This window comes from Lolium perenne, chromosome 3 (genome assembly GCF_019359855.2).
Source record: "Lolium perenne isolate Kyuss_39 chromosome 3, Kyuss_2.0, whole genome shotgun sequence".
Taxonomy (NCBI): domain Eukaryota; kingdom Viridiplantae; phylum Streptophyta; class Magnoliopsida; order Poales; family Poaceae; genus Lolium; species Lolium perenne.
The window spans coordinates 6447937-6473735 of record NC_067246.2 but is presented as its reverse complement, the minus strand read 5'-3'; the positions used below and the strand labels follow the sequence as shown (position 1 = coordinate 6473735).

The following is a 25799-nucleotide window of genomic DNA, read 5'->3' as shown; positions in this document are numbered from 1 at the left end:
AAGAAGTCTCTTGTGTCCCCAACACACCTAATAGGTGCACTAGTTCGGCGAAGAGATAGTGAAATACAGGTGGTATGAATATATATGAGCAGTAGCAACGGTGCCAGAAAATAGCTTTCGGGCGTGTAGTTGATGGTGGTAGTATTGCAGTAGTAACGAAGAAAACAGTAAACAAGCAGTAGTAACGCAGCAGTATTTAGGAACAAGGCCTAGGGATTACACTTTCACTAGTGGACACTCTCAACATTGATCACATAACAGAATAGATAAATGCATACTCTACACTTTTGTTGGATGATGAACACATTGCGTAGGATTACACGAACCCTCAATGCCGGAGTTAACAAGCTCCACAATAATGCTCATGTTTAAGTAACCTTATAGTGTAAGATAGATCAATAGACTAAACCAAGTACTAACATAGCATGCACACTGTCACCTTCATGCATATGTAGGAGGAATAGATCACATCAATATTATCATAGCAATAGTTAACTTCGCAATCTACAAGAGATCATGATCATAGCATAAACCAAGTACTAACACGGTGCACACACTGTCACCTTTACACACGTGCAGGAGGAATAAAACTACTTTAATAACATTGCTAGAGTAGCACATAGATAGTAGTGATACAAAACTCATATGAATCTCAATCATGTAAAGCAGCTCATGAGATTATTGTATTGAGGTACATGGGAGAGAGATGAACCACATAGCTACGGCGAAGCCCTCAGCCTCGGGGGTGAATTACTCCCTCCTCATCATGGAGGCAGCGATGGCGGTGAAGATGGCGGTGAAGACGGCGGTGGAGATGGCTCCGGGGGCAATTCCCCGTCCCGGCAGGGTGCCGAAACAGAGTTCTGTCCCCCGAATTGGAGTTTCGCGATGGCGGCGGCGCCCCTGGAGTCTTTCTGGAGTTTCGTCAATTGGTACTGCGTTTTTAGGTCGAAAGGGCTTTTATAGGCGAAGAGGCGGCGCAGGGGGGCACCTGGGGGCGCCACACCCTAGGCCGGCGCGGCCTAGGCCTGGCCCGCTCCGCCATGTGGTGTGGTGGCCCCCTGGCCCCTCTCCGACTCTTCTTCGGTGTTCTGGACGCTTCCGGGAAAAATAGGAGGTTTGGCGTTGATTTCGTCCAATTCCGAGAATATTGCCCGAACAGCCTTTCTGGAACCAAAAACAGCAGAAAACAGGAACTGGCACTGTGGCATCTTGTTAATAGGTTAGTTCCAGAAAATGCATGAAAATGATATAAAGTGTGAACAAAACATGTTGGTATTGTCATAAAACAAGCATGGAACATCGGAAATTATAGATACGTTGGAGACGTATCACTCCTCGGTGAGTAGGAGCTTGCCCTGCTCACGTGCTGGCTGAGGCGACTCGAGGCGATCCTCAGCTGCTTTCAACCGTCCGGTGACTTCCTCCAACGACATATCAGAAGTGTCAAGGAGGGTCTCGATCGCAAGAGCTATCTGTGACAGCCTAGGTGGCACAACTCGCAAGAATTTCTCGACGACTTGAGTTTCGTCGATAGGTGCTCCGAGCGTGGCGAGGCTTGTGACAAGGTTCGTAAGGCGTAGCGCGAAATCATCAACAGACTCCCCGTCGCGGAATGAGATCATCTCAAATTCCTTCTTTAGCTGCTGCACCTTGCCCTTCCGCACGCGATCTGAACCGATGTGCATGGCTCGAATCGCCTCCCACGCCTCCTTCGCTGTCCACTTGACGGCTAGTCTAGCCATCATTTCTGGTGGCACCGCTTGCAAGATGGCCTCCAGCGCCATTCGATCTTCCTGGTAGTCGTCGGCAGCGAGCTCAATTGCATCCTAGATGCCCCGAGCTTGCAAATTCACCTGCATGAGGAGGCTCCATTCGGTGTAGTTCGTCCGCGTCAACATCGGGTAACTACCGCCGCCGACGTCCTTCACGACACGCTCAACCACAACCTCGCGTCTTTCTGCATCATGGTGGCGCGGTCGTCTCGGTGGTGGTGAAGGGGAACGGCGCCGCAGCTGGCGAGGCGGACTGCCAGCAACACCTCCAACTGGAGCTGATATCTCTCAGGATCCTATCTTCACCAACGCTCTGATACCAATTGTTAGCCTTGCTAGTTCACAGGTAGTGTAGTGTGTGGGAAGACGTCTGTTGTGTGTGATGCTGTCAAAAGCTTCATGCGGCTTGTATTGCATTTATAGGATACATCCTAGGTACAATAACTAGATTTCTAAAGCCTTCTAGAACTTTCTACTGCGAACCTAACCTTCTACAGCTTTCTAGTGCTAACCAAAATTTTGTGGGATTTGAGAGAGCTGTTCCCGAAGCCATATGATAATCAGTGCGCGAGCAAAGGTTGTGGTTCTGGAGAAACAGCAAACTACAATGCCTTCTGTAGTGACGATTGTAGGATTAAGTACGAGTACAACAGGTTTATGAGACTGCTAAATGGGTTGCTCTTTTATTTTCTGCAAAAAGAATGACTTGGTCGAGTTACGTAAATAATAAGCAAACTACATTTGCTGCAGTAATCGATCACCGTCATCATACTCAGAAAGACTCGGTTTGCAGTTGGTGTGCTCAATCGTTTATGTTTATTTTTACAATCTCTTGTGTAACAATGATCACGGTGAAAACCAATGACTTTGAAAACATTGGAATGATGAGTCATGATATTGAAAGCTTTTGAAGGTGAATATAACTTGTGAATGATATGGTGAAATTTACCAAAAACTGATAGTTGGGTTCGGATGCGATACCATTCCAATTCTTAAGTACCCCCACAATATCTGAATCTGGGTAAGGCTTAACTGGAAACTTATGTATCTTAGTATGGGTTCCCTCTGAACAAACGTCATAGGGGTTATGCCGAGGCTGCTTCCGTTGAAAGTGAAATGACGTGAAATGAGGTGAATGTCCGACCCAAGCCCTGTGCAGTTCCCAGGTTGGCGGTTTGCCCTCACTGGGAGGCCAAGCTCATGGGGAGAGGTGCCTATACTAGGGTATGTAAATGAAAGGTTATGACTGGTAGTCCGCGCACTGAGTGTGATAAATCAGGGCCAGTTACCCCTGACGGATTATTGCAAATGTTGTGGCAAAAGTGTGCGACCTCTGCAGAGTGTACAACTATTCGAATAGCCGTGTCCACGGTTATGGACAGTTGGAAAGGCCATACTGTTCTATCATCAGACCAATTTCAAAAATATGACATGTGAAGGGTGACTTGTGACTTGAACTTGAAAGGTGAATTTGAATTGATCACACGGAGTTGTGGGAATGACAGTAATGTTCCCACTTGAGTAAGTTAGGCAAATGAAGAGTCTTTTATTACTAAAGTGCTTATGAAATAAAACTGGCTTTATGCAACTGAATCTAGAGCTTAGAACCCTCTCATTAAAATTGTTAGTACTTACTCTAGTATTAGTTTGCGAGTACTTTAAAGTACTCACGGCTTTGTCCCTGGCTATTCAAATGGCCAGACTATGAAGAGGAGAACCAGTACTATGAAGATGGACAGCAAGACGTCTACGATAACTAGGACTACTCCTGACGTCAACAGTTGCCTGTGGAACAGATGGACCGCGACCGCTACTTCGTTTCCGCTATGTGTTTTGTAATAGGATCTCTAGATCCACTATGTTGTATTAAGACTGGATGATGTGATCCTTTGATGTAAGACAAGTATGGTTTGTAATGAATGATGTTCTGTGATATCAATCTATTATGTCTCACAAAAACAATATTCCTGGGATTGCGATGTATTGCATAATAGGCATCTGGACTTAAAAATCCGGGTGTTGACACCGCGCGGATGGTGGCCCCGACTTGTCGGCGACAGACACCAATCGTCTTCCGCGCGCTTCAAAAGCCTGCCGCCGGTCAGACTTCGCCGGACGCGTAGCTTCCACGCGGCGTTGCCTCGGATTTGGCTCCCTCTATTTATCGCGGAACCTACCTCGTCTGGCCGCATTCAGCACAGCCGTCTCTATCCTCTCCCAAGCCCTGTCTTCTCTCCTCAATCCGCCTCCACCAGCGAGCAATGGCGGGCCACGGCGCGGCGAACAACTGCTTCGTCCACCGTTCCCTACAATAGTGGGAGGCGGGACTCCTACACATGGCGAGCTACCCGGCGCCGTCGGACTTCCGCGTGCCCGGAGGATGGCGCCTGAGCGCGGGGGGAGTCCCGATCCCGCCGCTTCCGGTGGGAGGCGACGAGCTCGACGCCGCTATACGCTGTGCGGGTCACCCTCACCGAGGAGCAGCGCGCGGAGGAGCGGTACCTCGCCGACAACTACGACGCCGGGAACGAGTTCTTCTGTCTCCGGCACGAACGGGAACTCGCAGCGTACAACGGTCCCCCCTCCTCCAGCGCGTAACAACGCCGCCGGCCGCTGCCTCTTGTGGGGTGCACCGGGCCGCACGCTCGCCCGTGTGCTCGCGCACATCGAGGCCGACAACTCCCCCCCCTGGGAATGCCGCCGGCGCCGCCGCTGCCCGAGGACGCCGGGAACTCGAGCGATGACGACATGTAGTTAGTTTATGTTTCCATCTGGCCGATTTCAAATATATGTACGAACTCGCCTACATATGTTAAATATCTTTAAATTTCGCTTATGTTTGAACGAATTTCGCCTTGTTTTGTCCGAATTCGCCGTTATTTATCTAAAAATTTCATCCATCCTGGACTCGCCGCTGGGAAAATGGGCCTCCCCAGACCAAAAATTACATCCATCCGGTGCTAAATATCGCCGGATTTCGGCCAAGGGAGCCCCAACGGCTGGAGATGCTCTTACAGCTATGCTTTCACGGAGTCCTAGCTATGGATTGGCGAAGCTTGCGGTTGAGTATGCTTTGAAGTTGTTACCTATGATATACTGATGATATGGTAAGGTGGGCCATACTAGGCAAATGGGTAGACTAAAGCAGACCTAAAGTATTATGACATGGTAGAAATGATATTTCTACAATATAAGTACCAGTTCTACGTTGTTGGCTACCTTACGATCTTTGAATATATCTCCCTTTAATCACACGAATGAGTTTCTTTCTTTCGCTATGTTGACTGTTACTACGGGTACATTTATAGCAGGATCATGGTTGCTTAAGCGATCTGCCTTACTCGCAATCAATAGTGTCCATATATTGAAGGCTTATTGTTTCCAAAGAAGAGGTTAGCTTTGGGCTTGAATTGCAAATCTCAGATAGATAGCTAATCCCTTCAAATGATAGCAGGGTACTTTGCTTTTTTTGCTTGCAGGAAAAATAATAATAAATAGACTGTCATGCTGGTTGTTATCCCTTTTATTTTAGATTTTTGTTTCAGTTCCCTATGATTGTTCCCAATCCAGTTACATGCACTATATTTTTCATGTTGCAAAATGATCTAAAGCTGAGTTTGCTTTCATGACATTCAAGCTAGGGAGGTAGAAGCAACTAAGGTAAATAAGACGGGCAGTACCAAACAAATCTGCCATCTTCGAATATTTACTTCAACCTATCGATATAAAAGGGATTCATGGACATGATGATGCACAAAGGAAGTTGTTGTTATAAGAAGAACCATTGGTCTTATTATTAGCATGGTGAAGCCAGAGTTTCATGCAAATTTTAGAATATTTACCAGTTTGTTGCTCTTTCTACTGTTGTATATTAAATTGGTTTGGAATATTGTTGTAATATTGTACTACCATTTTTGGGCAGATATTTTTCCGCACTATATGAATTATGAGTCTGAATTCTTATTGTTGTAACTAGGGTACACTTTCCGTCGCTCAATAAATTCCATGAAAAATGTTTTTAGGTATACGACATATCACTTTATATGTCTCCGTTTAGCGCGATGGTAAACGGGTGCACCAGCGCGCCCGGTACGGCCATAACGCATCTCCGTGGGGGGCCGTTTTGGCCAATTGGCAATTTAAACGAAGTCAGAAAATCCCGCGGAGCCGCATGACGTCATTTTATGTGTCCTAGTAACCACTCCAAAAGTCGGAATTGAATTAGGATACGACAATTATTTTGGAAAACCCTTCACAAATAGGGCTATCACGTCCGGAGTTCTATGGCTTTTAGGGCAAATAAGACGATGAGCCAGAAGCTGGCCGTGATTACCTGGGTGCTGCTTCCGTGGATGTGCGCGTTCGTCGGTCGTCGGCCGTTCCACCTCCCGCAAGGGTCATGCTTTGGGTCTCGGCCCATCGTAACGATTATTTTTTCTGGATCGAAGTGTTCACTTTTTGTATGGACAAAAACGGGAGTCACAACTTTCCTTCTAAGTAAAAAAACAGATCTGAACAATATCGTCTAGATCGGAAAGTTCCCTTTGCAAGCAGGACAAGTACTTCCTCCGTCTCAACTTTGTAAAAAATTATGTATCTAGACGCTAGAAACACTTCAGATACATGCAAACTGAGAAAAAATTGAGACATCCTTTTATAGATGTAAGGAAGTACTATTTTCGTTAGCAAACACCAAGGCTACCTTAGCCATGTTAGAGAGTGCTTATTCCAATATCAAAACACATTTTTTAATTTGAACAGTGTCCTACTCAAATTGTGCATATGACCCCGTATTGGCACACTGGTACGTGAAAAACATCCATTGATGAGGGCTCCATCGACTATATCCTCTTCAACTATTCCTACAAGATGGAAGACGAGGCTCCCTGTAACTTACATCCACCATCATTATTTTAAAGATGTTTGAATTATTCTAAACATGTCAATCAACTTTATGGCAAAATCCTGGTCGAGCCAAGTTTTGCAACCAAAGGATAATTTTTTTTCCTTTTCCAATGCAACACTCGGGCATTTTTCCTAGTCATGGATAATCTCTCATGGGGGGGGGGGGGGGGGGTAGCCCCTGCTCGTCCCCCCTTGTCTCCGTCGCTGCTTCCATGTCCAATATGTGATGGTGTTTTCTTTTTTTTTCTTGAGGGTAACAGCCGAATAGGTGCTGGTGCTTTATGTGTAATTTATCAAGACTTTTTTTTTTCTATGTACGCACATAGGTGCTAGAAGTGTATGTCCATTAAATATATGCTGGTAGATGTACGTAATTTTTCCCTTTGACATGAATAAGGGTGATGTGCTATAAAGGTTCAAAAATAACGTGACGGGGTGCTTATAGTATCCTAACAGGAAAGAAAATTGCAGTTTCCCTTTCCATGTTGAATACGTGATGGTTTTTTTTTTCTCTTGAGGATAAAAGCCTGGTGCTTTATGTGTAATGTCTTGAGACTTTTTTTTTTCTATGGACGCACGTAGGTGTCAAACGTGTAAGTCTATTAAATATATGTTGGTACATGTACGTAATTTTTTTAAATCTTGTCCACTAAAATTACAGATCTAATGGTTAAAATAATTATGATGATGTGGATCAACGTAGTGTCTCTATTTTAGACCTCCGTATCTTGCTTTTAGTATATAAAAATTACAGATCTAATGGTTAAAATAATTATGATGATGTGGATCAACGTAGTGTCTCTATTTTAGACCTCCGTATCTTGCTTTTAGTATATAATAGATAATAGATATTGTACTACCATTTTTGGGCAGCTATTTTTCTTGCCTATCAGTATGTTGAATAGTGGTAACTTTTTAGAAACATTTGCTCTGTCTAGCAATAAGTTATGTTGTCGGGCACCAAAATTACAGGTCAGCACCAAATTTGCTTTGTTGAGCATCAAAGTTGCACTTTCTGAAACCAATCAAAGTTGCACTTTCTGAAACCAAAAGTTGTGTCATCGGACACCAAAGTTGCGTCTTTGGACACCAAAATTGTGTCGTCGAACATCAAGGTGCCATGTTAGACGTTGTCGAACACGAGTTGCACCATAATGCACCAAAGTTGCTCTCTCGGAAAACAAGAATGTGCCACAACCATCAAAGTTGCTCCGTCGGGGTTTGAAAGTTGCTCTGTCGGTGCCTCGCAATGACGTTGTGGCAAGGGGGCCTCGACATCCCGGAACCTGGATGTGGAATAGCGCGAGCGAGCAAATCGTGCGGCAGCGACAGCGTGCGCCCGGCGTATCACCGTCCCGAGGACTCTCCGCCCTATGGCCCCTACTTTCTTCTCCCCCTCGTGAGGATCCCTCCTCCGAGGTACCGTCAAATAAGCAACGACACAGGGTCTTGGCGGCGCACGCTAGAGCCCACTGACGGCGAGCCAGGAGAGGTAGGGGCGTAGGGCGGTTTGTGCTGGAGACCCCGACGGCGAAGAGGTAGAGTAGGGACGGCGCGCGCTGGATTCCCCCGATGACCAGGAGGGAGAGTTAGTGGAGGCGCGGAGACGGCGACCCCTGGCGGTCGCCGGCACTTAAGCTCGTGGTCGTGGGTCCAGCGCAATGTTTAAAATAGCCGGCTACAGGATATAGCCGCTGCCTTCCAAAAAAAGCTATAGCTCGTAGAACACCTTTGCACACCTTTTAGCGGGCTAATGCAGTTAGCTGCACCATACGGGAAAGGCTATAGCTAGCTCGGCTATAGCCGGCTATTTTAAACTATGGTCCATCGGCGAAAAAATCCACGGCCGACGCAGGCTCGTAGAGGATGGCGGCAGGGAAGAGCTCGGTTAGCAGCCGGAGATGCGGGGCGGCGCACGGAGAAATCAGCGCCGCCATCGGACTCGTGCGCGTGCTGCAGACGCCCATGACTCTTCGGCCATATCCGATGGAGAGGAAAGGGAGGGATTAGAGTGAGAAAGCGCGCGTTGACCACGGAGTACATGGGTCACTTTTTTGCGGATTAATACGTGGGCCACCTGGATGTGGAATAGCGCGAGCGAGCCAAATCGTGCGGCAGCGACAGTGTGCGCCCGGCGGGTCAGTTTGGCACGCGCCCGCCCGGAAGAATTTGGGATATAATTGTAGGCGAACATATGCATCATTAGTTCATCACTAGCCGTGTCCGACCCGGTCCACCCTATTTAAGTTGATCGTTCTCCGCACCGATCTATGGATGATGGCTGCATGTGTGATCACCATTTGTAGCCAGCTGCATCGTTCGTAATCAGGTAGTTTTAACGTGTGAGTCACCGCAGACAATGAGACAATAGATGCGACGAGACGACTCATGGCCTCCACGCAGTGGGCATCTCTCTCGGATCGTAGCAATTTAGTTTTTGTTTGAACGTCGACGACTCCACCCTCGGAATAGTCGGTCACGCTGGCCGCAAATTATAAGAGAAAGAACCGCGCGCCCGTTCGGAACAGACAAACACTGAACCCTGTACGTAGCTATACACAGCGCTGCTCGTCCGCTATGCATCGCTCAATCGCCAGGCTCGTCTTGCTCCTTGCCATTGCCGCCGTGTCCTGCGGCTTCTTCGTCGTTGCCCATGCGAGCTGCTGGCCGCACGAGAGGGACGCGTTGCTGGCCTTCAAACAAGGCATCAACGACACCGACGACGTCCTGGCCTCGTGGCAAAAACGGCACCATGACTGCTGCCAACGCTGGACAGGCGTCACCTGCAGCAACAAAACCGGCCATGTGACCGAGCTCGACCTTGGTGAAACGGGTTTGGTCGGCCAGATAAGTCCTTCCTTGCTTTCTCTCCAGCATCTCGAGTACCTGGATCTCAGTTTGACATACCTGCATGGCCCTAGTGGTCATGTTTTCCCTGAATTCCTGTGTTCTTTACACAACTTGAGACATCTCGATCTCTCCTACATATCATTCTCTGGTAGAGTGCCTCCTCAGCTAGGCAACCTTTCAAAGCTGGAGTACCTGGATCTCGCCTGGACATCCCTGCATGGACTTAATGGTCGTGTTTTCCCTGAATTCTTGTGTTCTTTACACAACTTGAGACATCTCGATCTCTCGAACACACTCTTTTCTGGTAGAGTGCCTCCTCAGCTTGCCAACCTTTCAAAGTTGGACTACCTTGACCTCTCCAGAACGCTCTTGTCCGGTATACTGCCGCCTCAGCTCGGAAACCTTTCAAACTTGCGACACCTTGGCCTCAGTTTCATGGAAAATATACACACAGCGGATATCTCATGGTTAATGCATCTGCATTTCCTGGAATATGTTGATTTGAGTGACATAAATCTCAGCGCCGTCGATGTGTTCCTTGTGGCAAACACAATTCCAACTCTAAAGGCCCTTATTCTTATCAACTGCTCACTTCCAAATGCAAACCAGACGCTCACACACCTAAACCTCACAAAACTTGAGAACCTTGATCTCTCCAGAAACTATTTGGGCCATCCAATTGAAACCTGCTGGTTTTGGAAGTTAAAATGCATCAAGGACCTAGCACTAGTTTCAACCTATCTCTATGGCCCATTCCCTGATGCGCTAGGAGGTATGACAACCCTCCAACACCTAGCGTTCAACGATAATGGTAATTCTGCCACAATGACGGTAGACTTGAAAAATCTCTGTGATCTAGAAACCCTATGGCTTGATGGTGGCCTCGCGCTTGGGAACATAACAGAATTTGTAAGGAAGCTGCCACAATGTTCGTCTAGCAAATTGTTCTTCCTGAGTTCGTCTGACAACAACATGACAGGAACATTGCCAGATATGGTGGGGCACTTGACCAGCTTAAAATATCTTTACCTTTCTAATAACAGCATTACTGGAGCCATACCATCTGGGTTAAGGAAACTTACTAGTTTGGACACGCTACATCTCAGTTTGAACCAACTAACTGGCCAGATACCAATGTTACCAAGAAGCCTCACCGAACTGGCCATCTCTATGAACTCCTTGTCAGGACCTTTGCCATTAGATTTTGGAGGTCCAAATCTTACACAACTAAGTCTGTCCTCCAATTACCTTACTGGTCATGTTCCTAAGGCTATATGTGAATCGAAACGCTTTGATATATTGGATTTATCCAATAACCATTTTGAGGGAGAATTCCCGCGTTGTTCTGCAATGAGCATTGCATTTCTACTCTTAAGTAACAATAACTTCTCCGGAAATTTTCCATCTTGGCTCAAGGCCAGCTATTTTCTGATTTTCCTTGATCTTGGGGTGAACAAGTTCTACGGAATGTTACCTGCGTGGATTGGAGAATTGGTGAACTTGCGATTCCTGCAGCTAAACCATAACATGTTTTACGGGGATATTCCAGTCAACATCACAAATCTTAAACTACTTCAATACTTCAGTTTAGCGAGCAACAATATATCAGGATCAATTCCGTTGTCCTTGTCCAAATTAACAGCAATGACCCTAGACCATCCGCCGAGATTGGAGTCTAATTGGTTAGAAGAGGAAAAAGGGAAGGATATTTTATCTGTGGTGATGAAGCAGCAGGAGCTTAAATATGGCACATCTGCATTTAACGAGATGGTCAGCATTGACTTGTCACTCAACCGCTTAACTAGTGAAATTCCAAATGAGATAGGTTCTCTTAATGGATTGTTGAATTTGAATCTATCGAGGAATCTCCTGAGCGGGAAAATTTCTATGAAGATTGGGTCTATGAAATCACTAGAATCGCTGGACCTCTCAAGGAACAACCTTTCCGGTGAAACCCCATCAAGCTTGTCAGATTTGACGTATCTAAGCTCCTTGGACTTGTCATACAACAGTCTTGCGGGAAGAATTCCGACAGGAGGTCAACTTGACACCCTCTACAATGAGAACCCGTTCATGTACAGTGGCAATAGCGGTCTTTGCGGGCCTCCTCTTGAAAAGAGTTGCCCAGGCAACGATGCGCCTGAGCATGGTAATCAGCATCAGGGAAGTGAAAATGGTTATGATCCAGTGTTGTTCTTCTACTTTGGGCTAACAGCTGGCTTTTTGGCGGGACTCTGGGTTGTTTTCTGTGCTCTACTGTTTAAAAGATCTTGGAGGAATGCTTATTTCCGCCTCTTCGATAAGCTATATGAAAATGTGTATGTGTTCTCCGTTGTTACTTGGGGAAGGATAAGCAGTAAGGCAACTGCAAGTTAACTGGTGTGCCAAATCAAATAAGGCCGACCTGGTGCTGGTATCATTCTACTATTGAAGTATATGAATGCATAGAGGTATTTAGTAGCTTGTATAAGTATTTGTGTAATACGAACTTTTTTATGTATGTATGTGACTGTTATTGGTCTGTAGTCGTGGGCCATGTCAACCCCAGCCGTTTTGGCTCTCTGCTATGTTCCCTTCCTTGTTGATGTTTCGCAATCTGGAACTGAATGTGTTGTAACGGTAGACAAAAACGAGCTGAAAGCCCAGCAAGTAGAGGAGAATGCACGGCAGCGCGAGAGCGGCGCACCCACCACGCGACCGATCTAGATCCGCAGGCTGCACGCGTCGCCAGAGCCTGCTCGTGCCCAGGCTCTCTTGCTCACATCGCGCAACCTTGTGAGCAAGAACTGGGGCTCAAAACAGAGCAAATACCTGAACATGTTGCTGCAAACGAGGATCTTAACGGGTAGGGCGATGATATAGCAGAGTATTAGGCTGTGACAGAGCACCCATCGGTCTCAATGTGTCGCTCGGTTGCTCAGATCGCCTTGGTCCTCCTAATCACCACCGCCGTCCTCTTCCTCGTCGCCGCCGACACGGTGCAGCTCCACCCGGCCGCCTGCTTGCCAGCCGAGAGGGAAGCGTTGCTAGCCTTCAAGCAAGGCATCAACGACACCTACGACGTCCTCGCGTCATCGCAAGAGGAGGTGCTCCTCCACGATTGCTGCCGGTGGACAGGCGTCGCCTGCAGCAACGTGACCGGCCATGTCGTCGAGCTTGATCTTAGCCATACATATTTGCTCGGCCAGATAAGCCCTTCCTTGCTCTACCTGGAACATCTGGAGTACCTCGATCTCAGCTACACGTTCCTGCAGGGGGCAGCAGGCAGCTGATGGGCGTGTCCCAGAGTTCTTGGGTTCTCGCAACAACTTGAGGCACCTTGATCTCACCGGCATGCCCTTCTCTGGTCCCTACCTCCTCAGCTCGGAAACCTCTCCAAGCTGGAATACCTCTCCCTCTCCTCTTCTCCGGATTCTTCTGACACCACCACCATGGCTAGCGTTTACTCCACAGACATCTCGTGGTTAACCCGTCTGCCTCTGCTTGTGCATCTTGACATGAGTTCGGTGAATCTCAACAAGATAGACGACGATTGGCCTGTTGTGATGAACATGATTCCATCTCTGGAGGCCCTCTACCTTCCCGGTTGCTCGCTTCCAGGTGCAAACCACTCGCTCACACACCTAAACCTCACAAATCTTCACTACCTTGAGCTCTCCGGAAACTACTTTGATCATCCTGTTGCAACATGTTGGTTTTGGAACGCCACAAGCATACGGCACCTCGGTCTTTACAACACCTATCTACATGGTCCATTTCCTGATGAACTAGCAAGTATGAAGACACTACAAGTATTAGATTTTTCGGATAATGGTAACGCGGCCACGATGGCAGTAGATTTGAAGAATCTTTGTGAGTTGGAACTGGTGTGGCTTGACACGAGCCTTTCCTCCAGAAACATAACAGAGTTCTTAGAGAATTTGCCATCGTGTACATCAAACAAATTGATGGAGTTGAGAATGAGTGACAATTTTATGAGTGGAAGACTGCCAAACAGGATGAGGCACTTAACCAGCTTATCTAGCCTCTCCCTTTCTAACAACAACATTACTGGGGCTATACCAGCAGAGATAGGGGAATATTGGACTAATATAAGGAACCTTGATTGGAAATAAAGCAGCCATATGCATCATTTTGATGCAGAGGCTGGGGTACGGCGCCCTCATTTCGAAAAAATAAGGAGCCTTGACCTCTCTGACAACCATCTTACTGGAGCTATACTGATGCAGCCCGACCTTCGGTCTTCACCGCATCATGTGCTTCATCGCCAAGACGGCACGCAAAGGTGTATCTTCTCCTTTACGCGTGCCTCGAATCGCCTATGTGGAACAATATACTACTTCATACTCCGTCATATCTTGATGATAGGAACTCGATGACAAGTACGGAGGGAAGAGAGGATGCCATGGAGACCCGAGGACGCAAGGCCGATGTCACGGAAGCATGGAAGAGAAGGAGAAAGAGGCGCTGGACGCTCCAGGCCGGAACTTCCGCCTGTCACCGCCGGAACTTCCGCCCAGATACCATCCAAGAATGAAGATGCTCACGCTGAAGGAATCCAGCCGGAACTTGTTGGAGATATGCCCAAGAGGCAATAATAAAGTGGTTATTATATATCTTTATGTTTATGATAAATGTTTGCATACCATGCTATAATTGTATTAACCGAAACATTGATACATGTGTGTTATGTAAACAACAAAGAGTCCCTAGTAAGCCTCTTGTATAACTAGCTTGTTGATTAATGGATGATCATAGTTTCGTGATCATGAACATTGGATGTTATTAATAACAAGGTTATGTCATTAGATGAATGATATAATGGACACACCCAATTAAGCGTAGCATAAGATCACGTCATTAAGTTCAAATTGCTATAAGCTTTCAATACATAGTTACCTAGTCCTTCGACCATGAGATCATGTAAATCACTTATGCCGGAAGGGTACTTTGATTACATCAAACACCACTGCGTAAATGGGTGGTTATAAAGGTGGGATTAAGTATTCGGAAAGTATGAGTTGAGGCATATGGATCAAGAGTGGGATATTGTCCATCCCGATGACGGATAGATATACTCTGGGCCCTCTCGGTGGAATGTCGTCTGATTAGCTTGCAAGCATATGAATGGTTCATAAGAGATGACATGCCACGGTACGAGTAAAGAGTACTTGTCGGAGACGAGGTTGAACAAGGTATGGAGATACCGATGATCAAACCTCGGACAAGTAAAATATCGCGTGACAAAGGGAATCGGTATCGTATGTAAATGGTTCAGTCGATCACTAAGTTATCGTTGAATATGTGGGAGCCATTATGGATCTCCAGATCCCGCTATTGGTTATTGGTCGGAGAAGAGTCTCGGCTATGTCTGCATAGTTCGCGAACCGTAGGGTGACACACTTAAGGTTTGATGTCGTTTAAGTAGATATGGAATATGGAATGGAGTTCGAAGTTTTGTTCGGAGTCTCGGATGGGATCCAGGACATCACGAGGAGTTCCGGAATGGTCCGGAGAATAAGATTCATATATAGGAAGTCACTTTCCAAGTTTGGAAATGATCCGGTGCATTTATAGAAGGTTCTAGAAGGTTCTAGAAAAGTCCGGAAGAAATCACCATGGAAAGTGGAGTCCTGGAGGGACTCCACCTTGCATGGCCGGCCAACCCTAAGGGGTGGAGTCCCAGGTGGACTCCACTTGTGGTGGCCGGCCAACCCCCCAAGGAAGGGGTGGGAGTCCCACCTTGAGTAGGACTCCCCCCTTGAGTAGGTTTCCCACCTAAGGTAGGTTTTGTTGTTGGGGTCTTAGAGCATCTCCACTCGTCTCCCCACAGAGCCCCCCACGGCCACTTTTTTTCATCCGGACGGCGAAATTCGGTCCAGTCACGCCCCCGGTTCCTCGTTTTGGTCCGGATTTGGGCCTATTTTCATCCGGACTCCCCATGCCATCCCCGGCCCCCCGGGGAGCGCTCGGGGACTCCGGATGAAGCTAAACCAACCGCCCACGCCCACGTGTCTCCTCTTTCGTCCGGATTCCCCGAGCCATCCTCTTTTTCCCCGAGAAACGCCGCTTGGGGAGCACACGACTGGGAAACTACTCCTCCCCACGCCAAATCTTCCTCCAATCCGGACGAAAATTTCGCCGGATTTGGGCGTGGGGAGCGCCAACGAGTGGGGATGCTCTTATTCGAAGACTTGTACTACAACTCTTGGGGGTTTCCACCTATATAATGAGGGGAGGGGAGGGGCTGGCCGGCCACACCACCACAACCTTGGCCGCAGCCCCCCAAGCACCCCCTCTCCCAGAAACCCTAGCGGTTCCCTCCTCCCTCTCTCTCCCACATAGCTTAGGCGAAGCTCTATCGGAGATCTCCACCACCACCGCCACCACGCCATCGTGCTGCCGGGATTCCGAGGAGGATCTACTACTTCCGCTGCCCGCTGGAACGGGGAGAAGGACGTCGTCATCAACACCGAACGTGTGACCGAGTACGGAGGTGCTGCCCGTTCGTGGCACCGTCGAAGATCTTCTACGCGCTTTTGCAAGCGGCAAGTGATCGTCTACATCCACCACGAGATTTGATCTCGTTAACGCTTTGTGATCTTCAAGGGTATGTTGATCTTCACCTCGTTGCTACCGTCTTCTTGATTGGATCTTGGCTTGTTCTTCGTTCTTGCGATAGGAAATTTTTTGTTTTCTATGCTACGAATCCCAACAGTGGTATCAGAGCCGTGTCTATGCATAGATTGGTTGCACGAGTAGAACACAATGGTTTTGTGGGCGTTGATGCTTTTGTTGTCTTTAGTTCGTGTACTTTGCATCTTGCGGGATGGTGGGATGAAGCGGCTCGGGCTAACTTTACATGACCGCGTTCATGAGATTTGCTCCACGCTTGACATGCAACTTGGATTGCATAAGTGGCTTTGCGGGTGTCTGTCTCTCCCACCATAGTGAAGATTCAATCTACTCTTTCTATTGACAACATTAGTATCACCGTTGTGGTTCATGTTCGTAGGTAGATTGGATCTTACTCGAAAACCCTAAACCACGTAAAATATGCAAACCAAATTAGAGGCGTCTAACTTGTTTTTGCAGGGTTTGGTGATGTGATATGGCCATGATATGATGATGAATATGTATGAGATGATCATTATTGTATTGTGGCAACCGGCAAGAGCCTTATGGTTGTCTTTAAATTTCATGTTGAAGTATTATTTCAAAGTAGTTGTAATAGTTACTACATGGGAGCACAACCATGAAGACGGCGCCATTGACCTTGACGCTACGCCGACGATGATGGAGATCATGCCCGTTGATGATGGAGATCATGTCCGTGCTTTGGAGATGAAGATCAAAGGCGCAAAGACAAAAGGGCCATATCATATCACATATGAATTGCATGTGATGTTAATCCTTTTATGCATCTTATATTGCTTAGATCGCGACGGTAGCATTATAAGATGATCCCTCTCACTAAATATCAAGATAATAAAGTGTTCATCCTTAGTATGCACCGTTGCTAAGACTTGTCGTTTCGAAGCATCACGTGATGATCGGGTGTGATAGATTCTACATGTGCATACAACGGGTGCAAGCCAGTTTTTGCACACGCGGATACTAAGGTTGCCTTGACGAGCCTAGCATGTACAGACATGGTCTCGGAACACGGGATACCGAAAGGTAGAGCATGAGTCATATGGATGATATGATGAACATTTTGAGTGTTCGCCTTTGAAGCTACATCTTTTCTCGTGATGATCGGAATTGGTGTAGTGGATTTGGTTCGTGTGATCACTAAGACAATGCGAGGGATATTATTTTGAGTGGGAGTTCACCTAGTTAATTTAAGAATTAAAATTTGAACTCAATTTATCATAAACTTAGTCTAAACTCTTTGCAAATATGTTGTAGATCATGGCGTCCCCCTCCATCAATTTTAACCAGTTCCTAGAGAAAGAAAAGCTTAAAAGCAATGGTAGCAACTTCACCGACTGGTTCCGTCATGTGAGGATTTTCCTCAATGGTGGAAACCTGCAATTTGTGCTCGAAGCACCGCTAGGTCCCCCACCACCACCTGCAGTATCCGAGGACGAAAAGAATGTTTACGAGACTCGGGTAACTCGGTACTCTCAAGTTCAGTGTGCCATCATGTGCAGCCTAGAGGCGGAGCTCCAAAAGCGTTTTGAGCACCACGACCCTTATGAGCTGGTCCATGAGCTAAAAACTATTTTTGAAACTCATGCGGCCGTGGAAAGCTATGAGGCCTCGAAACACTTCTTTGGATGTATGATGGAAGAGGGTAGCTCCGTTAGTGAGCATGTGCTCGCTATGTCCGGGCACGCGAAGAAGCTCAGTGACTTGGGGATAGTGATTCCTAACAAGCTGGGTATTCATCGTGTACTCCAATCACTGCCACCTAGTTACAAGAACTTTGTGATGAACTACAACATGCAGAACATGAACAAGGAGTTACCTGAACTCTTCTCCATGCTAAAATCTGCTGAGGTGGAAATACAGAAAGAGCACCAAGTGTTGATGGTCAACAAGACCACCAGTTTTAAGAAGCAGGGCAAGCCTAAGAAGGGCAACTTCAAGAAGGGTAGCAAGAAAGTTGCTGCGCCTCCTGAGAAGCCTAAGGCTGGCCCTAAACCTGATACTGAGTGCTATTACTGCAAGGAGAAGGGGCACTGGAAGTGGAATTGCCCCAAGTACATGGCTGATCTGAAGAGCGGCCTTGTCAAGAAAAAGAAAGGTATATTTGATATACATGTTATAGATATCTATCTTACTGGTTCTCGTAGTAGTGCCTGGGTATTTGATACTGGTTCGGTTGCTCATATTTGTAACTCGAAACAGGAACTGCAGAATAAACGAAACCTAGCGAGGGACGAGGTGACGATGCGCGTTGGAAATGGATCCAAGGTCGATGTGATCGCCGTCGGCACGCTCCCTCTACATCTACCTTCGGGATTAGTTTTAAACCTAAATAATTGTTATTTGGTGCCTACGTTGAGCATGAACATTATATCTGGATCTTGTTTAATGCAAGACGGTTATTCATTTAAGTCAGAGAATAATGGTTGTTCTATTTATATGAATAATATCTTTTATGGTCATGCGCCTGAGATGAATGGTTTATTCTTGTTAAATCTCGATAGTAGTGATACACATGTTCATAACATTGATGCTAAACGAATTAAATTGAATGATAATTCTACTTATATGTGGCACTGTCGTCTTGGTCATATTGGAGTGAAGCGCATGAAGAAACTCCATTCTGATGGACTTCTTGAGTCACTTGACTTTGAGTCACTTGATAGATGCGAAGCATGTCTAATGGGAAAAATGACTAGGACTCCATTCTCTGGTACAATGGAGCGAGCTACAGACTTATTGGAAATCATACATACCGATGTATGTGGACCAATGAGTGTAGCATCGCGCGGTGGTTATCGTTATGTTCTAACCTTCACAGATGATCTGAGTAGATATGGGTATATCTATTTCATGAAACATAAGTCCGAAACTCTCGAGAAGTTTAAGGAATTCCAAAGTGAAGTAGAAAATCAACGTAACAAGAAGATTAAGTTTCTACGTTCTGATCGCGGAGGCGAATATCTGAGTTATGAGTTTGGCATGCATTTAAAGAAATGCGGAATACTTTCACAGTTGACACCGCCGGGAACACCACAGCGCAATGGTGTGTCCGAACGTCGTAATCGAACTCTCTTGGATATGGTTCGATCTATGATGTCTCTTACTGATTTGCCGTTATCGTTTTGGGGTTATGCTTTAGAGACAACCGCATTCACTTTAAATAGGGCACCATCTAAATCCGTTGAAACGACACCGTATGAATTATGGTTTGGCAAGAAACCTAAGCTGTCGTTCCTTAAAGTTTGGGGTTGCGAAGCTTATGTAAAGAAGTTACAACCTGATAAGCTAGAACCCAAAGCGGAGAAATGCATCTTCATAGGATACCCTAAAGAAACTATTGGGTATACTTTCTATCACAGATCCGAAGGCAAAATCTTTGTTGCTAAGAACGGATCCTTTCTTGAGAAGGAGTTTCTCACTAAAGAAGTGACTGGAAGAAAAGTAGAACTCGACGAGGTTACTGAACCTTCTCTCGTTGATCAGAGTAGCGCAGTACCGGAAGATGTTCCTGTGCCGCCTGCACCGGTGACAGAGGAAGCAAATGATAATGATCATGAAACTTCGAACGAGAAAACTACTGAACCTCGCAGATCGACGAGGGAACGTACCACTCCTGATTGGTATGATCCCAGTCTAAATGTCATGATTGTGGACAACAATAATGAAGACCCTGCGACGTATGAGGAAGCAATGATGAGCCCAGATTCCAACAAATGGCATGAAGCCATGAAATCCGAAATGGGATCCATGTATGATAACCAAGTATGGACTTTGGTAGACTTACCTGATAGCCGCAAGGCTGTCGAGAATAAATGGATCTTCAAGAGAAAAACAGATGCTGATGGTAATATTACTGTCTATAAAGCTCGACTTGTCGCGAAGGGGTTCCGACATATTCAAGGAGTTGACTACGATGAGACTTTCTCACCTGTAGCGAAGCTAAAGTCTGTGAGGATTTTGTTAGCAATAGCTGCATTTTTCGATTACGAGATCTGGCAGATGGATGTCAAAACGGCGTTCCTTAATGGTGACATTGAGGAAGAGTTGTATATGGTACAACCCAAAGGTTTTGTCGATCCTAAAAATGCTGACAAGGTATGCAAACTTCAGCGTTCCATTTATGGACTGAAGCAAGCATCCCGGAGTTGGAACCGACGCTTTGATAAGGTGATCAAAGACTTCGGGTTTATACAGTGCCATGGAGAGGCCTGTATTTACAAGAAAGTGAGTGGGAGCTCTGTAGCATTCCTGATATTATATGTAGATGACATATTATTGATTGGGAATGATATAGAACTATTAAGCAGTGTAAAAAGTTATTTGAATAAGTGTTTTTCAATGAAAGACCTTGGTGAAGCAGCGTACATTTTAGGCATCAAGATTTATAGAGATAGATCAAGACGCCTAATAGGGCTTTCGCAGAGTACATACACTGGACAAGATTCTAAAGAAGTTTAGAATGGACGAAAGCAAGAAAGGGTTCTTGCCTCTGTTGCCGGGGCAGGTCTTGTGTAAATCTCAAGGGCCGGCTACGGCCGACGAACGAGTGAGGAGGATTCAGATCCCCTATGCCTCGGCGATAGGCTCTATCATGTATGCCATGCTGTGTACTAGACCGGATATCGCACATGCCGTTAGTTTGACCAAATAGATATCAAAGTGATCCAGGAATGGAACACTGGACAGCGGTCAAGAATATCCTGAAGTACTTGAAAAGGACTAAGGATATGTTTCTTTGTTATGGCGGTGACCAAGAGCTCGTTGTAACCAGTTACACCGATGCAAGTTGGAACACTGATCCTGATGACTCTAAGTCTCGATGCAGGTACGTGTTTATATTGAATGGTGCTGCGATTAATTTGGATGAGTTCCAAGCAGTGCACGGTGGCGAAGTCTTCAACTGAATCTGAATACATAGCGGCTTCGGAGGCTTCATCGGAAGCGGTATGGATGAAGAGGTTCATTGTTGAGCTTGGTGTGGTTCCTAGTGCATTGGACCCATTAGTCATCTATTGTGACAACATGGGTGCCATCGCCAATGCACAAGAACCAAGGTCACACAAGAAGCTGAAGCATATCAAGCTGCGTTTTCATTCGATTCACGAGTACATCGAAGATGGAGAAGTAAAGATTTGCAAAGTACACACAGATCTGAATGTGGCAGATCCGTTGACTAAAGCTCTCCCTAGGGCAAAACATGACCAACACCAGAATGCCATGGGTGTTAGGTACCTTACCATGTAATCTAGATTATTGACTCTAGTGCAAGTGGGAGACTGTTGGAGATATGCCCAAGAGGCAATAATAAAGTGGTTATTATATATCTTTATGTTTATGATAAATGTTTGCATACCATGCTATAATTGTATTAACCGAAACATTGATACATGTGTGTTATGTAAACAACAAAGAGTCCCTAGTAAGCCTCTTGTATAACTAGCTTGTTGATTAATGGATGATCATAGTTTCGTGATCATGAACATTGGATGTTATTAATAACAAGGTTATGTCATTAGATGAATGATATAATGGACACACCCAATTAAGCGTAGCATAAGATCACGTCATTAAGTTCAAATTGCTATAAGCTTTCAATACATAGTTACCTAGTCCTTCGACCATGAGATCATGTAAATCACTTATGCCAGAAGGGTACTTTGATTACATCAAACACCACTGCGTAAATGGGTGGTTATAAAGGTGGGATTAAGTATTCGGAAAGTATGAGTTGAGGCATATGGATCAAGAGTGGGATATTGTCCATCCCGATGACGGATAGATATACTCTGGGCCCTCTCGGTGGAATGTCGTCTGATTAGCTTGCAAGCATATGAATGGTTCATAAGAGATGACATGCCACGGTACGAGTAAAGAGTACTTGTCGGAGACGAGGTTGAACAAAGTATGGAGATACCGATGATCAAACCTCGGACAAGTAAAATATCGCGTGACAAAGGGAATCGGTATCGTATGTAATGGTTCAGTCGATCACTAAGTTATCGTTGAATATGTGGGAGCCATTATGGATCTCCACATCCCGCTATTGGTTATTGGTCGGAGAAGAGTCTCGGCTATGTCTGCATAGTCCGCGAACCGTAGGGTGACACACTTAAGGTTTGATGTCGTTTAAGTAGATATGGAATATGGAATGGAGTTCGAAGTTTTGTTCGAAGTCTCGGATGGGATCCAGGACATCACGAGGAGTTCCGGAATGGTCCGGAGAATAAAATTCATATATAGGAAGTCACTTTCCAAGTTTGGAAATGATCCGGTGCATTTATAGAAGGTTCTAGAAGGTTCTAGAAAAGTCCGGAAGAAATCACCATGGAAAGTGGAGTCCCGGAGGGACTCCACCTTGCATGGCCGGCCAACCCTAAGGGGTGGAGTCCCAGGTGGACTCCACTTGTGGTGGCCGGCCAACCCCCCAAGGAAGGGGTGGGAGTCCCACCTTGAGTAGGACTCCCCCCTTGAGTAGGTTTCCCACCTAAGGTAGGTTTTGTTGTTGGGGTCTTATTCGAAGACTTGTACTACAACTCTTGGGGGTTTCCACCTATATAATGAGGGGAGGGGAGGGGCTGGCCGGCCACACCACCACAACCTTGGCCGCAGCCCCCCAAGCACCCCCTCTCCCAGAAACCCTAGCGGTTCCCTCCTCCCTCTCTCTCCCACATAGCTTAGGCGAAGCTCTGTCGGAGATCTCCACCACCACCGCCACCACGCCGTCGTGCTGCCGGGATTCCGAGGAGGATCTACTACTTCCGCTGCCCGCTGGAACGGGGAGAAGGACGTCGTCATCAACACCGAACGTGTGACCGAGTACGGAGGTGCTGCCCGTTCGTGGCACCGTCGAAGATCTTCTACGCGCTTTTGCAAGCGGCAAGTGATCGTCTACATCCACCACGAGATTTGATCTCGTTAACGCTTTGTGATCTTCAAGGGTATGTTGATCTTCACCTCGTTGCTACCGTCTTCTTGATTGGATCTTGGCTTGTTCTTCGTTCTTGCGATAGGAAAATTTTTGTTTTCTATGCTACGAATCCCAACAGAACTTCCGCCCCTTAGGACCGAAACTTCCGCCTAGATGCTCACGCTAAAGGAATCCAGCCGGAACTTCCGCCCCGACCGGAACTTCCTCCCCCAGAGACCGGAACTTCCGCCTATACGCGTTTCAGCACGCAACTGCCTGTTTTCAGCTTGTAACTTACCCCTTCGGCCACCTACCTATAAATAGGCACCTACCCCCACCTTCATGAGGGAGAGATGATGTTTAGATGAATTGGCTTATGCCTCTATTATCCCTTTGTGGATTTGGGAAACCCCCACCTTAGATTACCCATCTATTGTATCCCTCCTTATCCGGATCTTTTTCCATTCTAGTAATTCTATCGATTGAGAATCTCTTGCTTTGCAACTCTATTCTTAATTGGTCTTTTACTCTTTGGGAATTCTATTTGGATTTGTCGATCTTTTGCAAGAGATTCTACCGTTTGGTTTTTGTCTTGCAATTCTATCGAGTTGGTGGTTCGGGCCAACGAGGATAACCGATTTGTGTGCCTATGTTTGTATCGTGTTCTTCGCGTTCATCCACCTCCCCACGAATCCTCCTCCGCAATCACACTCACTCGGGTCAATTCGTGAGATCGGGCAACCCACACGGGCTCAGCCCGTATCATATACCGCAAGGGATTCGGAATTGCACTAATTAAGGAACCTTGCCTTTTTGACAACCACCTTGCTGGAGCTATACCGCAAGGAATTGGGAATTGCACCAGGTTAGTGCACCTTGACCTCCCAAACAACCACCTCGATGGAACTATACCACCTGGTGTAGGGAACTGCACACATTTGAAGGATCTTGTTCTTTCTAACAACCATCTTACTGTACAAGTGCCATCGAAGATCAGTGCATTCAGTAATCTAACCATCCTCGACATGAGCAACAATAGCCTACACGGTTTGATTTCAGAGGACTATTTCGTTTCTCTGGAAAGCTTAAAGCACATCGATTTGTCTCATAATTCCTTATCAGGACCTCTACCACCCAAGTACCAAGCTCGAGAGTTACTAGCACTGATTTTCTGCTCCAATAACTTCACTGGCCATATTCCTGAATATATCTGTGAGTTGGAGATCCTAATTGTCTTGGATTTATCCAATAATTTTATGGAGGGGCAACTTCCTCATTGTTCTCGCATGCCAAACATGATCTTCCTTCCTTAGGCAACAACAACTTCTCTGGCGAGTTCCCATCATCCCTCCGAACCTACCCGAGTTTGGTTTTTCAGGATCTTTCATGGAACAACTTCTATGGAGCATTGCCGTTGTGGATTGGAGACCTGGTGTTCCTGCAAGTTCTGCGGCTAAGTCACAACATGTTCTATGGAGATATTCCCGTGACCATCATAAATTTGAACCTCCTTTGTCATTTGAATTTAGCGGGAAATCATATATCTGGAGCTATACCCCTGTCTCTGTCGAACTTAACAGCAATGACCCAGAAATGCTCAAGCAAACCCGGACTGGACATGTTTGTGTGGTACACGGGACGTGAAGGTAAATTTAGAGAAATTTGGACCGTGACGATGAAGTGTCAAGGACTTGAGTATGGTGCTGGAATCTTCGAGGTGCTCTACATCGACCTATCACTCAACCACTTAACCGGCGGAATTCCAGACGAGCTATCTTGTCTCTACGGATTGGGGAATCTGAACTTATCATGGAATCGCCTGAGCAGAAACATTCCCGTGAAGATTGGAGACATAAAATCACTGGAATCGCTCGACCTCTCCAGGAATAATCTTTCCGGTGAAATCCCACCGAGCTTATCAGACTTGACCTATCTAAGCTCCTTGGACCTGTCATATAACAGTCTCACCGGGCGAGTTCCGAATGGGCGTCAGCTTGACACGCTCTACAGTGAGAACCCATCCATGTTCAGTGGCAACATTGGTCTTTGCGGGCCTCCTCTTCCAAGGAAGTGCTCGAGTAACTATGTGATAGAACATGGCAGTCAGCACACAAGTGTTGATGTTTATGACCCAGCAGTGTTGTTCTACTTTGGGCTCACGTCAGGGTTTGTGGCTGGACTATGGGCCGTCTTCTGTGCTCTGTTGTTCAAGAGGGCGTGGAGGAATGCTTATTTCTCCGTTGTGGACAAGCTATATGGCGAAGCTTAGGTGTTTCTAGTCGTTACTTGTGGCAGGATAAGCAGGAAGGCAACTGCAAGTTAAGTGTTGCGTTAAGTTAACAATGTCAGTCTGACACCGGAATCAATCTACTCATGCTTTATAAAAAAATAAAGATGAAACATCTAGCAGCCTGTACTACTATGTGCATTTTGGGACTAAACTTGCAAATGAACTTTGCCTGAGGGATGTAACCATTATTTGTTTGTACTTGTGTATCATGATTAACCCCGACAATTCTGATTTCCTAGCACCGGTTAATTTTGTGTTGACCATTTGAGATTCCATGAACTGAATATTCATGCGTGAACCAAAAAGGTGGTCAAGTTGTGGATGAGCGCAGAGAGAAGAGGAAAAGACCCAACAAATACAAGGAAATGAGCTAAAAACCGACTCACCAGGATGGAGCGTCCAGTATAGATACCAC

The 25799-nt window shown here is 46.3% G+C and overlaps 1 protein-coding gene and 2 pseudogenes across 1 annotated transcript; 2 read left to right on the top strand and 1 right to left on the bottom strand.

The window, feature by feature from the left end:
• Positions 1-1331: 1331 nt before the first annotated feature.
• LOC139837769 (uncharacterized) lies at positions 1332-4442 on the bottom strand (annotated as a pseudogene).
• Positions 4443-9245: 4803 nt separating this feature from the next.
• On the top strand, positions 9246-12071 carry LOC127325546 (uncharacterized). The gene has a single exon (XM_051352338.2). It carries the CDS (start codon positions 9258-9260, stop codon positions 11904-11906), a length of 2649 nt encoding a protein of 882 aa, XP_051208298.1. The 5' UTR covers positions 9246-9257; the 3' UTR covers positions 11907-12071.
• A 342-nt stretch (positions 12072-12413) lies between these two features.
• LOC127325545 (uncharacterized) lies at positions 12414-25417 on the top strand (annotated as a pseudogene).
• Positions 25418-25799: the final 382 nt, after the last annotated feature.

What these genes read in the sequence shown, in the direction of transcription:
- LOC127325546 (XM_051352338.2), top strand. Translation starts at nt 9,258, where the DNA reads ATGCATCGCTCAATCGCCAGGCTCGTCTTGCTCCTTGCCATTGCCGCC.